Source organism: Takifugu flavidus, chromosome 14 (genome assembly GCF_003711565.1).
Source record: "Takifugu flavidus isolate HTHZ2018 chromosome 14, ASM371156v2, whole genome shotgun sequence".
NCBI classification, from domain to species: domain Eukaryota; kingdom Metazoa; phylum Chordata; class Actinopteri; order Tetraodontiformes; family Tetraodontidae; genus Takifugu; species Takifugu flavidus.
This window is the reverse complement of record NC_079533.1, coordinates 9,670,138-9,684,074: the sequence shown is the minus strand read 5'-3', so window position 1 is coordinate 9,684,074 and position 13,937 is coordinate 9,670,138. Positions and strand designations below refer to the sequence as shown.

The 13,937-nt window shown below is 46.0% G+C and overlaps 1 protein-coding gene and 1 long non-coding RNA gene across 3 annotated transcripts; both read left to right on the top strand.

Annotated features, from left to right (window-relative positions):
- The first annotated feature begins 1,486 nt into the window (after nt 1-1,486).
- LOC130537490 (uncharacterized) lies at nt 1,487-3,630 on the top strand. 2 transcript variants are annotated; one of them, XR_008953636.1, is made up of 3 exons: nt 1,487-1,505; nt 1,611-1,730; nt 2,450-3,630. It is a non-coding gene; the product is annotated as an uncharacterized LOC130537490 (long non-coding RNA). The 2 variants fall into 2 exon arrangements; XR_008953635.1 differs by lacking the exon at nt 1,487-1,505 and having other exon boundaries at nt 1,512-1,730.
- Nucleotides 3,631-3,808: 178 nt separating this feature from the next.
- Nucleotides 3,809-7,793, top strand: omgb (oligodendrocyte myelin glycoprotein b). The gene is made up of 2 exons (XM_057054356.1): nt 3,809-4,543; nt 5,104-7,793. The coding sequence occupies exons 1-2, from the start codon at nt 4,536-4,538 to the stop codon at nt 6,275-6,277; spliced, it is 1,182 nt and encodes a 393-aa protein (XP_056910336.1). The 5' UTR covers nt 3,809-4,535; the 3' UTR covers nt 6,278-7,793.
- The last annotated feature ends 6,144 nt before the right edge of the window (nt 7,794-13,937 follow it).

Here is a 13,937-nt window from a genome sequence, read left to right as displayed (position 1 = left end):
AGCGCTGCCTGTGCCGTGTGTTTTGTGCCTCATCAGAACAAAAGAAATGTGCGGCCACGGAACGTTAGTGAGGGTCGCCGTTAAAGCCCGGCGTCGTTTCCAACGAGCTGCTTGGCCAGAAGTCAGGCAAGATGGGATTTAATTGGACGTATCTCTCCAAATGACACCCTCAATTTCCCCAAGACTCACTGAAATGAAACCATGGAAGTCATTTGCTGTGAATGTGGCTGCAGTAATTATGGCGGGGGGGGGGGGGGCACTGTGTGTCCGGCATGGCTGCATTTGCAGGCCTCCAGACACAGTTTGGAGACGTCTGCCAGGCTGAAAGGGTTGGACGGAGGCATCTTCTCTGTCAAGGTGGTGTTAATGTTCCAGTAGGCTGGTTCTGACCCAGCATGCCCAGCAGCTGTGAAAACGAAACAACGCTGCCTGGATGTCGGCGTGTTAACAAGCAGCATCTATTTCTTCTCCCGCCTCGGCCCCCTTTCGCGGTCCCTGGCATCGATTCCACCTCCCCGTCCCTGCCACCTCGTCTGCCTCCACCCCGACCGAGCGACCTTGCTGATAACAAAAGACAACCAAATGAGGCAACGGCGCTCTCCTGCCCGGACCGCCGCCGCCGCCGATAAGAGCAGCAAGGTCGCCCAAAGGTCCCGGTATCTCTGACACAATGAGGCGGCAGATTGAGGAGCTGGGCGTGATGTTGGCGGATGCTGCTGCGGGGCAAATCGAACCCACCAGCGGCGCCGTGCTGAAACAATGCAGCGTGGACCATCTTAAACTGGTGGGACCGGTTTCTTTGGCTGCTCTCTCATCATCTGCGCCTACACAGGGCCTTTCTTTTCACAACTTTTATATTGCATTGGGACTTTCCATCACTCTAGAGGGGTCTATTTTCTTCATTCTTCTCCTCTCACTTCCACTTTACATGTGATGATGCCGCCCTTCTTATTCAAATCAACGTGGAAATTCAGCTTGCTCGCAATTGTGCGTTTTGTTTTGTTGTTTTTTATAGAGCAACAAAATGGGGTTTTGGCACAGTTACATTTGTGCTGAACATTAGATGAAAATCAGAAAATATAACCTGTCACTGGAGAACATTTCTGTAGAAGCTGCGCTGCAAAGACTTTTATTAAACGGCCGTTCAACTGCAATGGTGAAGGATTGTGGTTTGGACTAAAATAAATCACCACTGAGACAGACGCGTCGGTGAATCGTTTTAAATAAAACGCCTGTGGGTGGCAGGAAGACGACAGGGTTATTATAAACCGTGTGAGCGCTTGTCAGCATGTCAGTGTATGAAAGAGGAGACCTGTGACAGGCCTTAAAGACAATGATAAAAATAAAGAATGGCAATTTGCTGCTTTGCTGCTTTCGGGTGCAAGCCTTGCAATTTCTAACGGCGGCGGGCCACGCAGATCGTCCCACGGATCTCTGTGGAATTATGCAAATGTTCCATTTGATGCAGCTGTGGATGCACCAGGAGCAAACCTCTCTCCAAAACGGTCGGATGGGTTGCGAGCTTTCAACCTGCATCTGAATGTTTCTTTACAATTTAGACCAAACACACATCTGTGACCAGAGTCTACCACTTCCTTGTCTCGTTATAGACCAAAAGGGGAAGCAGGAAGCCAGCAGGCCGCACAGGCAGCAAGTACAACACACTGGTCTTCTCACATCAGTCAGCGCGCTCAGTTTGGTGGAAGAGTTAAATCAAGATCGTCTCTAATGTAAGTGATGGAGTAAGACTTCCTTTACAAGAGAGAAAAATGTATTTTTTCCTGCTAACAGCCTATTTATTTTATGTTATGCATTAAATATCAAAGTGTTGTATAGGCCTTTTTTTAAAAAAAAAAAAAAAAAGGGGAAAAAAAGCAAAGATCCAAAGAAAATTTAGGGATTTAAAAAAAAAAGAAGATAAACTTTTATTTTCTCGTGTTTACTTTTAAATTCATTGTTTCAGGAGTTTCTCTGAGAGGTCGATCTCGGAGGGTTTTTCCGGGCGAAGGTTTTTTAAATGCTATTTTATAAAGTCTTCTTCTGAATTGTGACATTAATGTAAAATGTCTTTTAGCGTTTTTCCTGTTATTTTGTGCTCCGATTTTTAATTCGATTTGAAAAACCAGAAACTGAAAGATGTGCCTGCCCCGCCCTGCTGCCGGCATCCATGACAGCAGAAGCCTGATTCGAGGCTAAATTCCGGCCGATTATTCAACATCACTGACATTTACAACTAGTAAACTTATCAGAACGTATTGTTTGACTCCGCTGGTGCCCAACTGATCCTTTTATCATGGATTCTTTCATCTCTGGCCTCCTGTTCTGCTGTCGTGTCCATGCTGAGGAGCAATAATGAAGCGTCTGAGATGTAGCTTCAAAACACAGAGAATTCAAACGTAATCATTGCATGGATGACTCCTGATCAATCCGTCTCTTCCTGTCCTCTCAGAGATCACCATGCTCGGCCTCCTGGTGTACGCCGTCCTCTTCAGCAGAATTCAGCTTCACGTAGTGAACTGTGATCTTGGGAATGAAACCCAACCTTATGTAAACACAACCGAAACGTCGGCTTCCACCACAGTCCAGCCATCAACGACGACCAAGTTATCCCTCTCCACCTCCACATACCATGGAACCTCAGCAAAACCCCCAAAACAGCCCCAATTCTGCCAACTTTTCAAAGATGGGGATTGCATCCTAGTGTTGATAACTGGGGGATTGATCATAGTCTGCACGGTCCTGATCCTTTCCACCCTGATTTTGGCCTGGAAGGTGTGTTTGCTGAGCAAACGCCTCAGCGCTCTGAGCAGCAACGTTGACCTCTGCAGCCACACGGGACACACGAGGGAGGCCAACATGAAGGAAAGCAGTCTGTGGGAGAATGAGCTGAAGGAGGGCAGCATGCTAATGGGTGACCGCGTGCAGGAAGACGGCACCGAGGAGGCGGCGGCAGAGATGGTGGAAGACGCTTCGCCTGCATCTGCTGAAGACTCATCCCACCCAGCACCACAGGGAGAGCCGTCTGAGGGCGGAGAGAAAGATGAAAAAGATGTCGTGTAACGTGTGCACGCACCCGTGTGTGTGTGTGTGTGTGTGTGTGTGTGTAAACAAAGGGTTTTCTCAACCCCCTCTACTTCCCATAACCCTAAATTAGGATCTCTGACTGCTTTTTCTTTTTCTTTACTCTGTAGTTAATTTTTATGCCAATTTTGAATTTAGAGAGCCAAACTATCCCAAGCATCTATGCAAGTTTAATCTTTACAGGCCTGACATTTGGAGGATGTTCCGAACACTCGGTGACACCAAAAATGGGGTCCGTGGTGCGTTGTGTTCAGGAGTTTGTTCATGTTGCCTTAGCGTGATGGATGCAGACCTTTCAATCGCCCCCAAAGCTTAGAGTCGTGGGTGTGTGTGTGTGTGCGTGTGTGTCCAGCACAGTGAAGCACATGTGTTAAAAAGCCAGAACGCCATCATCTTTTCATCTTCTGAAACTTTCACTGTGGGTTTTTCAGCCGCATGGGCGGCAGTTTTAGTCACTCCTGTTCATCATCCACGTGTCAGCGTTTGCATTTTAAGCCCTTTTCCTGAATTGTGTAAAAAGGTTTATTAAAAAAAAAATCAAATTACCAATCACCGTGGGCTTTTCTTTCCATAGCTGAAAAGGACTAAAAATAAAACTATTGCATCATAAATTAAAATCATGACATATTTTAATTTTGTCAAAAGGGGAAATCTCACAGAGTTGAACATTTATCTGATTTTCCCTTTTAAATCTCTTAACTGCACTCACAGTTTAACATCTACCACACTGACTCGGGGTAAAAACACATCATCAAACCAAATCCTTTTTTAAGGCATTCCCTCAGTGTATCCCCCGGCAACAGCAGGAGCATTCCTCGAGCTTCCAAGAATTAAGAGTTGACACGATGACTGAGCAAAGAAAAGGAGAGAATGACGCAACTTGTCGTCTCGGCTGCGATCTCGGAATCTGAATCTGGTGCCTCCTCATTTGTGCGACTCACATGTTGGACATGTGCACCCTAATGGGCACGAGCGCTGTCAATGAGAAGGTGAGGAGAGGACAGGCAGAGTTGCCCGGGCTGACTGGAGGGACGTCCGGCAGGAGAAAGCTCCGGAATCAGAGCAGGGTGATGCAGTGTTTAATGTGCTGTAGTTTAAGTGCAAAGAGCGCCAGGACTCCCTCCATTCTGTGCTCAATTACTCCTCTTCACACTCCTTCCGAACACCCCACCACCAGCAGCCCACCCCTCCCTGGCTTCAGCTGCATACTAAATCCACAGTCTGCAGTGCTCGGTGGCGCTCACCAGAAGGGACCCAGATCAAACAGCCTGAGGGTCTGACCTCCAAAACTCCGAAGACAAGTTAAAAAGCAGCGGCTGGAAAAGTCAGCGAGGGCCAGGCTCCGAAGCTTTCAGGTGTTTCTCCTGGGCAGCCACAGCTGATCCCGACCCTGAAGGGAGGAGAAGAGAACGGGGTTCAAGGCAGTGGAGGGGAAGCAGAAGGAAAGCAGAAGGATGAGAAGGTGAGTTACGGACGCCTTAAATGTGTTTTTCCATCTACCCCACCCTGCACGCACACACACGCACACACACACACACACACACACACACACACACACACACACACACACACACACACACACACACCCTCTGGGAGCACGAGACTGACTGTTTCGACAGCGACTAAGCACGCAAAGTGATGTCCTGGAAAATTACAACAGGGGTTTCTCTTCTTTTATTGATGACGGGTGTTTGAATAGACTAGAAAATAGTTCCACTATAAATACTGCGTACATTGCCCTAAAAATCAGTTGTGTAGTGTCTATGCTTCTTTGGCAACCATTTTAAGTCTAATATCCTCATGTTTTTTGTTATGGATGTATGTGAGTATCGTGAGGAGCAGAGAGAGATGGAAATAATCAAGCACCAGCAATATCAACATTCATGTACAATCTAGTCTGGTGTTCATTATCCGAACGCGCTGCAGATGTCTCTTTCCTCTTACAAGGTTCTTTGTAGGGTTCACTGAAACGGTGTAGGACGAACCCTGACGTCTCTGTCTCCTTGTGTTCCCTTTGAACAGGCTTGTTCTGCCAAACACTGGTCCAAGTGCGCCACTTCTGGAGCTGCTCTGCGTGTTGCTGTCCTGCTCACAGGCTCTGGCTGAGTGTCCCTCGGTGTGTTTCTGCAGCAGGAACCACCGGGATGTGGACTGCTCCTGCAAGGCCCTGAGGCACTTGCCAGACGGCCTGCAGCTCAACCTGGTGTCCTTAAACCTGTCCCACAACCGATTTCTCAACCTGGACGGACAGCTCACGGTCTACACCCATTTACGCTTCCTCGATTTGTCTCACAACTGGCTGAGCCACTTGCCCGCCGGCCTGCCGCGCTCCCTCTGGCAGCTCCATGCCTCTTCCAACCGCCTGAAGTCGCTGAGCAAGAACGACACGGTGCACCAGTGGAACCTGCGCCTCCTGGATCTGTCCGCCAACAGGCTGGAACGCGCCGCCTTCATCAACAACACACTGACCAGTCTGAGCCTGCTGAACCTGAGCCACAATCACTTCTGGACCATACCCACCAACTTACCTGTCAATCTGAAGACCATTGATCTGTCTCACAACTTCCTCTTCCTGGTGTTGCCAGGCTCTCTGGATCGGCTTCCCAGGCTTGCTCACTTCCATCTGCACCATAACCGGTTTTCCACGCTGCCCTTTGGTGCCCTGGACAAGTTGGTGTCCCTCAGTGTGGTGACCCTCTGGGACAACCCCTGGGCTTGTCACCACTACGGTAACATCAGCTACCTTATCTCCTGGACCCAGCAGACCCCTGCCAATGTCCTGGGCTGCCCCTGCTCCACCCAGCCAGTCTGTGGAGGGCTGCACCTTGGCAGAGGCGAAGGGCAGCATTATGCCCACATGCCCACTGAGGCAAATGTCACTGAATGGTTGCATTTTTCTTCTTCTTCTCAGCCAAACACTCCATCCACTCCCAAAGGGAGCAGTTCCACTCCACGCCAGGCCCTCACATCCACCCCCAACGTGTCAGTCAGCAGCAAAAGTAGTCATCAATCAGTAGAAGATTGGCTTTTTACAGAGAGGTCCTCCACCCGAGTGAAGAAGACACCCGCTCTTGGCTCCAGGAGGAAGAATCAAGCCATTCCTAACAGCAATGCTCCAAACTTCACAACGGGCTGCTTGCTCTTTCTTCTGCACCAGCTGGGGCTTCTGCCCTTCCTTCAGCAGCATTTCCTCTGAGAAGCTGAAAACAGCTGTAATGACGCTTATTTAACACACGATGGCACTATACCTTCAGCTATAGGCTATTATACGCTGTAACCTGGGGCAAATCTGCAACTACTTTTTAGGCTAGCCGCACTTGGACCTAAAAATGTCTCAGGGAGATGTCTTTGGTGTCCATCTTCTTACGCCAATCACCAGCAATATGTTATATACATTTAAATATTGCAAATATAAATGTTGCATGTGTGATTATCAGAGTACAACAAAGATTGGATTGAAGGGGAAATAGATGCAAAACCTTTTACTAACAAGTGCTGTTTCTGTATTGCGATCACAGCTCAGACTTAAGTGTCCTTCATGATTCAGTGCTGCTTATGAAAATGATCTGCATGGAGATTCCTGGAACGTTTACCTACTGCTGCAGTGCATCAAAGCGCACAGAGGCTTATTTATATTAAATGTTAAGATATTCCAATGTTGATTGCATTGAGCATAAATAATAGTGTTGTGGCAGCAGAGTTGTGCTATTCAGAAATATCTGCCTATGGAATCAAAAAGCTGCAGATATAATAGGAAGTGCTCATCAGTGCACCCTGTTTGATAAACCCTGGATGACCGGCACACCGGGGAACCCTTTATGTACAGTAAAGTAAAGTTTGTTGAATAATTTGCATAATTTTGTAACAATTTTTGACTCAGCTGTTTTGTCTTGATATCGTCTAAAGGTCAGGGAATCAGCAATTTTCTGTTAGTTAGTATTCAAACACCTCTCCTGGGTTGACACGGGTGTCAACCCCCTTCTCCGCTAACGTAGTCATTTAATTAGCTGGCGGCCATTTGTCCGAGTTCCTCCTATCCACGGAAGAAGGAATCCACTCAGAAAAGCTTTTCTTCGGCTGACAGTTAATCATACCTGGAAACTGCCCAGAACAAACATCACCTTATCTGTCGGAAGTTGTGCAACCATCCCATAATAGTTTGTCTTGCTGCGTTTGTAAAAACCTTTACATATGTAGAAGCATGCCGCGCAACTCAAAATAGAGCGCTCTTTCAGGGGGGGCTTTCTTTCTGATGCACTGTAGAGCAGACAGGAAAACGCACCTGCTGGAGGATTTGTCACCTCTTAGCGCCGTCTGACACAAAGACCCCGGTGAACAGGTGATCTGGGAAAAGCCACATGCAAATAGGTGAGATTTTCCACTGCACAGAACCCCCCCTTCCCCCCCCCTGCAGAGCCAAGGTAGGTAACAAACCATAGCTGAGTGTCAAAGCAGGGCAATAAAGACGCCATTGTTAAGATTTGCTGAATGTAAACAAGAAATCAAAGTGACAACGGATGAGCACGTTTAATGTAAGTGGCAGTTTTGTTTGCACACAACCTTCAAACTGAGAAACACCTGCTGAATAAATTGTGAGTATTTATAGCTTAGCAGCAGAAGCCAAAACAGAAAGAAACTTGTGGTTGGCACACAGTTTATTTATAAGTATGATTCAACACTCAGTGAGTAAAGTGAGTTTCATTTCTCCTGTCTTCAAGTCTCAGCGTCTCTGTTCTACCTTTTTTTTTTTTTTTAAATCAGCATAAGGTGAGATCAGTGAGCCGGTCAGATATTATTATCGCACGGGAACGAACATCCCGTTTAATCATCATGTCATTCAGTCAGCCTCCTTTGCTTTTAATGGCATTTCCCAGAGTTAATCTATATTTTACTCTCTGTAGTTTGTAGACTGGCCGTATGTTTTATAAATGCCTGTCTCTTTTAAGCAGCAGAACTGGAAAACTCTTCCAAGTACAGCACTCGCAGTACCAGCGAGCCGGCCTATTTGCCAATTATCCTCTCTGAAGACAACATGGAGTCATGTCAGATTCCTCCTCTGGCTCTTCCTAATAACTGACAAGGTGTAGAAGGCTAGCATCATTTACTGCTGCCATGCCTCCCCTCATCATCTCCCCACCCGGGTTGTTGTGAGTGAGCTGCCTTCGTGCTTTTAGCCATGTTCAATAACACTCAGCGTACTTCTTTATGTCCTGGTGTGTCCTTGTTCATTTAACCCCCCCACCAGGGTTATGTACCAGCATGTGCTGTAAATAACACACTCTCATTACAGGTTTCTGTGTCTACTTTGTGCTTTTATTGCAAATGTTTTTTTTTCATTCATTTGCTCGAATAAAAAAAAGAGGTGAATTTGATCCCACTCTGCACAGAAATCAAGGTCAAGTACACCAGTTGGAGTATTAAACTGAGCCTCTTTATGCGCACTGCTCCCTAAAGACGTACAACCCATTTTACAACCTACATCAATTCACACGTGGACAAAGACACATAAACACGAATGACATCAGAGCCTCCTCTAATGTACTGGAAGTGCCCCCCTCGTGGTGTCGGGTTACAAAACTCTTCATTTAACAGAACAAGCCGGATTTTAACACACCTAAACTCCATCAAATGACCTGACTGTTCCCAAATAAATGAATTTTCCAGTCTTAAACCACCTCCTCCCCCCAAAACATTATGTTTAAAATAAGGAACCAGAAACATAGGTAGTCTAAATGGACACGACACGTTCTTTGAGCCAAGAGAAGTGTTTTCCAGTCGTGCTGCTGATCAGCTGAAAGGCAAAATGTGTATAAAAAAAATCTGGAAGAAATAACAAGGTGTACTCCAGCGGCCGGAAGACTGATGAGACAGGCAAAATTCTCCCCCTGCAGCATAGCGGGGGGAGGCTGAGTGTATCTCTCCCGCTCTCGTCTCAATGGCACAGACGAGGCAAGGTCAGTGTTAAGGTCAGTGGTTGCAGAATAGGAAGTGGTTGGCAACTGAGAAAATATATGGTGGCAGCCAGTTAGGCAAAAAAAAGAGAAAGAAAAGCAGACAGAGACAGAGAAGGAGAAAAAAGCGAATTGGCTGGTAGAAAACAGCAAATGAGCCACACGACAGAAAACACAGCTTTGCTGTTGGGTCCAGACTGTTTATTGTGTCCTTCTTAGCGTCTGGAAGATTTAAAAATATATCTGGCGTATTGCACACGCAAACAGAATTAGAAATGAAAAACTGAGCATTAATGCACGTTAAGCTTGTTTTTTCACATGTCACCCCCCCTCCCCCCCACCCCCCCGCAGCAGGAAAAATAGCCTCGCACGCGGGTGTTTTTGTTTGCACCGTGACAAAAAGAAAGTCAAAAATTCGCATCATAAGCCAGGAAACACCGAGCACAGCTGCTCTGCTGGAGATTGGAATGAAATAAGCCTCCATGCACATGGAGGGTGGAGGACGTATGTACATACGTCTTACAGCTGGGACAGCGCGGAGGGAGTTAGACGCCACTTCCTGTCTCAACAGAGCCCTGCAAAAGGCCGACCTCGGCGTCTCTCCCCGGCTGCTGACTGTTGGGGCGATAGGATGGCTCCTCGCGGTGCTTTAATGCCTCTCGTCATCATCTGTGACACACAGCTCTCCCTCTCTCCATCTCCCTCACTCCGGAGTCGTGCAAACAGCAGCCGGAACATTCCGGGGAGCAGCGGGGGCATGAGCTTATCTCCCAACCCAGTGGAGCAGGTAAACGATGTCGTCATCACCCAGTTGTGTTGAAGCCTGATTGGTCTAAAGAGCCCCCCATGCAAATGGTCTTTTATTAGTGAGGTCAAGAATGCAGATCCTCGGGCTGCGTCTCTGTTCCTGAAAGGGAAATGTCTGCCGTCCCAGTCATTCTGGAAGACAGTTCCCTTCCTTCGCGCTCATTTTAATCTGTGATCCTTTGGGCTGCCTCCAGGTTTGCCACAGTTTTAATTTGCAAGGATAATTTTCAAGCACAGAGAAGCCTTGTGCGTTTTAGGATATTTCAAAATTCAATATTACAGTTTCATTTTTTAATAATGTGGATGTCTGAATATCACAGTGGCCCATTTACCTGGAATACTAGTTCCTGGCCTCTGGCACAGCTTAATTAACTCATCTGTGTCGTTACAGAGGGCATAATGTTTGGGAGGGGTGTGAAAATCACTCAACGGCAGAACTCCCGACTGATCTCACTTCAAACGCTCTCTCCGTGTGGCGCCGATTGTGCACATTAATCTGCACATATCGTGATCAGTCAACACACAAGTCATTGACGTGGGGGAGGGGGGGGGGGGGGTAAATGTTACTCCTTATGCAGCTGTCTCAAACGGACGCCAACGTGGCGCTAAGTTAGTGTGGGCAGGATGAAAGAGCAGGTAAGGCTGCAATTTGGTGGCTGGCTAATTCCTGAGATAGGCCTGTCAATTATGCATGTTTCAGTCTGGAAGAGAGACGGAGCGAGAGACAATTTGTTCACATCTGAAGCCTCCTCCGCAGCGTTTTTCTCTGGGATCTGAATCGGGGCCGTAGCGGGCCCTCCAGAGGAAAGCAGGAATCACCTCATCTGCTGCGATCACAATGAGATCTCTCTGAAAATTCACAGGCTGAATTAAGCAGCATCTCTGGGGGGGGTTTGAGGCACATTAGGGTTAATCAAGGCCGCCGGTTGGCGTTTCCTGGGTTGGTAGATGCACGTTGGATTCTTCAAAACTGGTGATGATTCAGAGGGTGCTGGATGGCCACAGCCTTCTCCTTTAAGTCAACACTTGCATTTGTTTTTCAGGGTGTGTAGAACGCACGAGGAAAATAACAGACATTGGACATTCCGCGCACATTCCAGGAGGGGAGAAACTGGTTTCAAAAGAGCAATTTCTCCAAGGTCAAGAGAAGATTCAAAGGCTGTAAAATGATTACTGCAACAGGAAACAGGATGCCTCTGCTGAAGACAGCATCTCATGACACCGCCTGTGAGTCTGTTGCTTCTCTCACTTTCTTTTCCCCTCTCAGCTCATTCGCACGCCATCAAATCTACTTCCCTCTCGATCCGCAAATCCTCCAGTTTTCATGCAATGACTTGCTTTTTTGGGGGCGGTTCTGCCTGAGGTTTCCTCTAGAGAGGAGCGACTCCTCTTTCAGCACTCAACTCAAGCCTCGGCTCTTGAGTCAATCCATTTCTTTAAATTCCTCATCTGATCAATCATCATGTCGTCTTTAACAGCTGCCGCCATTGCAGATGCTCCTCACTTCAGGGAGGAAATTTGAAAGTAGTGAAATGCAACCTTTTTATTTCCTCCTGGGCGGCCGCTGCACGCGCAGCTGCTCTGAGAGCAGAGCTGTCGGAGCACCTAAAGTTGCTTAAAGAACGATAAACATTTTAGGCACTTTCATCAGGCGCTAGTGGCTGCCCAGATTAAAGGAGAACACAGCTCAATTTAAAAAAATCCATGCATGTTTCTCTTTCAATCAGCCTGAAAAAGGCCCACACCTCGATTTAGTGTTGCCATTTTCGGAGACGTTTGATGAAATATTTGTTGCAAACTTCGATTCTGAATAAAATAACATCCGCCCGCTTTGGAGCCCCGGTATTATGGGTTCAGATCTGGTTTACGAGCATCACACCTAGCTTACCTTCTCTTTCACACTTGCCTTTCCTCCCTTTGCAGCATGACAACAGTGAGCACCAGGCCGTGGCAACAATGTTCAAAAAGCAGAATAATTCACAACTGTGCTGCATAAAACAAATGTTCCTCTTCATATGTTAAATCCACTGTGATTTCTGCTCACCTTTAAAGCGCGGTCTTCCTCAGAAGCTCATAATCCTCCTCATTTTATACCCTCCCGCCTGTTTCTCCCCGCAGATGCGCGGCTAGATACGACATATTTACACCCGTGCTGTAAGAAACTATCACACATCTGACAGGTTTCAGTAAAAATACAACACAGAAATCCACTTCTGGACATCATGAAATGGTATCAAATGGACCAATAATGCAAAAAAAAGTGGAATAAATTATCAAGTTCCATGCAAAGGGTTCATATTTCCATTTTTCCCTGACACACCAGTGCTAGACGCAATTGCCAACAATTGCTTCAGCACCTTGGTTTCAGAGATACAGACAGCTGCAATGTGGAGTGTCTCCTATCTAATGACAGAGTTTTTGCTGTTAAACTGTCAGAAGCGCCGTTGTTTGGGCTTTATCTAAGTCATTGTTTCAAAAACATGCTGCCTGGACAGATAAGAAATTCCCTCTAGTAGCGCCCTGAACAGCCAGCACACAGAGGCCTATTAAAAAGACCAAACCGCGCTGAATGGGAATAATAAAATAAGATTATGTCACGTTTCATATGCATTGTTGTCTGTGTTCTTGCTCTGAGATGAATGTAAATGACATTTTTATGCACTTCATCAATATAGACACATTTTTTTCCAATAATAACCCCAACGTATGTACGCATATTCAATAATTTCTCGCCATGCCCTTCTTTTTCTTTTCTTTTAAAAAAAAAAAAAGCATTATATGCATGCAGTCAGCTAATCTCTACATTCATTGTGCAGAGCAGCATGTTACAGGTCATATACATTAGAAGATCTATAATTACTCCGATATACACATGAATAACATACATTATAGATTCCGGGGGGAAGATCCTTTGTTGGCTCTGATAATGAACATTAGGTCTGACCTCGGGGTCAGCTACAGATGTTCAGTGTGTTGTCCTGGGACCTTCTCAGCAGGATTTAAATCAGTTAGAACACAGATTTCCCAGTTTAGAAGAGCTCGATAATGAGAATACGGCTCCTCTGGCTATGGCTAGAAATGTTTTAATATCATATGCAAAGCAATTCATACACACAGGTAAGAGTTACAATTGTGCAACTCCCTCAGTTTAGAGTTGAAAAATATAAACAGCAATTAAAATATAAAAAATCACAAAAAAATATAAAACACAGAATAATTTTAAAGTTTCATACAGCAAACGTGTAAATAATCAAAGGAAGGAGTAAATCAGTTGATTAGGATAATTTGTTGGGTGCCAATCAATTCATTTTAGGAATGTGCCACATTTCCTTACGATCATTTTATATCAGGGTGTGTGCACGTGTGCAATTGAAATGCTTGAAATGTTTTGCTATTTTGTGTTGCTTGTTGCTTGAACAACAAACAACACAAAACAGTTGATTGTTTTGATTGCAAATATTGGACCACGTATTAAGTCTATATCGCCCCCTTGTGGTCGGTAGTGGTACATCACTAAATCCCTCCCCTATTTTTTTGGTTAGACATCGCTCCCATCGACCTAAGCTGAGGTTGTCATGGTTATCTGTTTTCATGGTTTACGCCATAGAAGTAGTCTGAAATGACAAACACTGCACAAACAGCCCGATCTGGAGACGTGTGACACCAACACGTGTTACACAATTAACGCCACAGGTATTGTCTGTACACCTACGACCCCCCCCCCCCCCCCCACCCACACACACACACACACACGTTCCCGTCTATTTTTAGTAATCCAGGATACACAAACTATCGCTATTACAAGTTGCCTATTGTTTGTGCAACAATGATTTTTTAGATTAATACTTCCTAATCCCAGTATACTGCAAATATGTCCGTGCAAACTCCAATCACCGCACTTTGTTTAGAGAAAGAGAGAGAGAGAGAGAGAGATCTACATCTGATATCTCGAACGCCTGAAATAGACTGTAAACACACAAAAAAAAGAAAAAAGAAAAAAAAACAGCGGATAAAGTTTTTGTGTCCGCCGATTTAGAAGAGCAATAAGCCACTCTCATCTCTAGTGGCTTATTTCCTAATTAAATGACAAATGGAGGG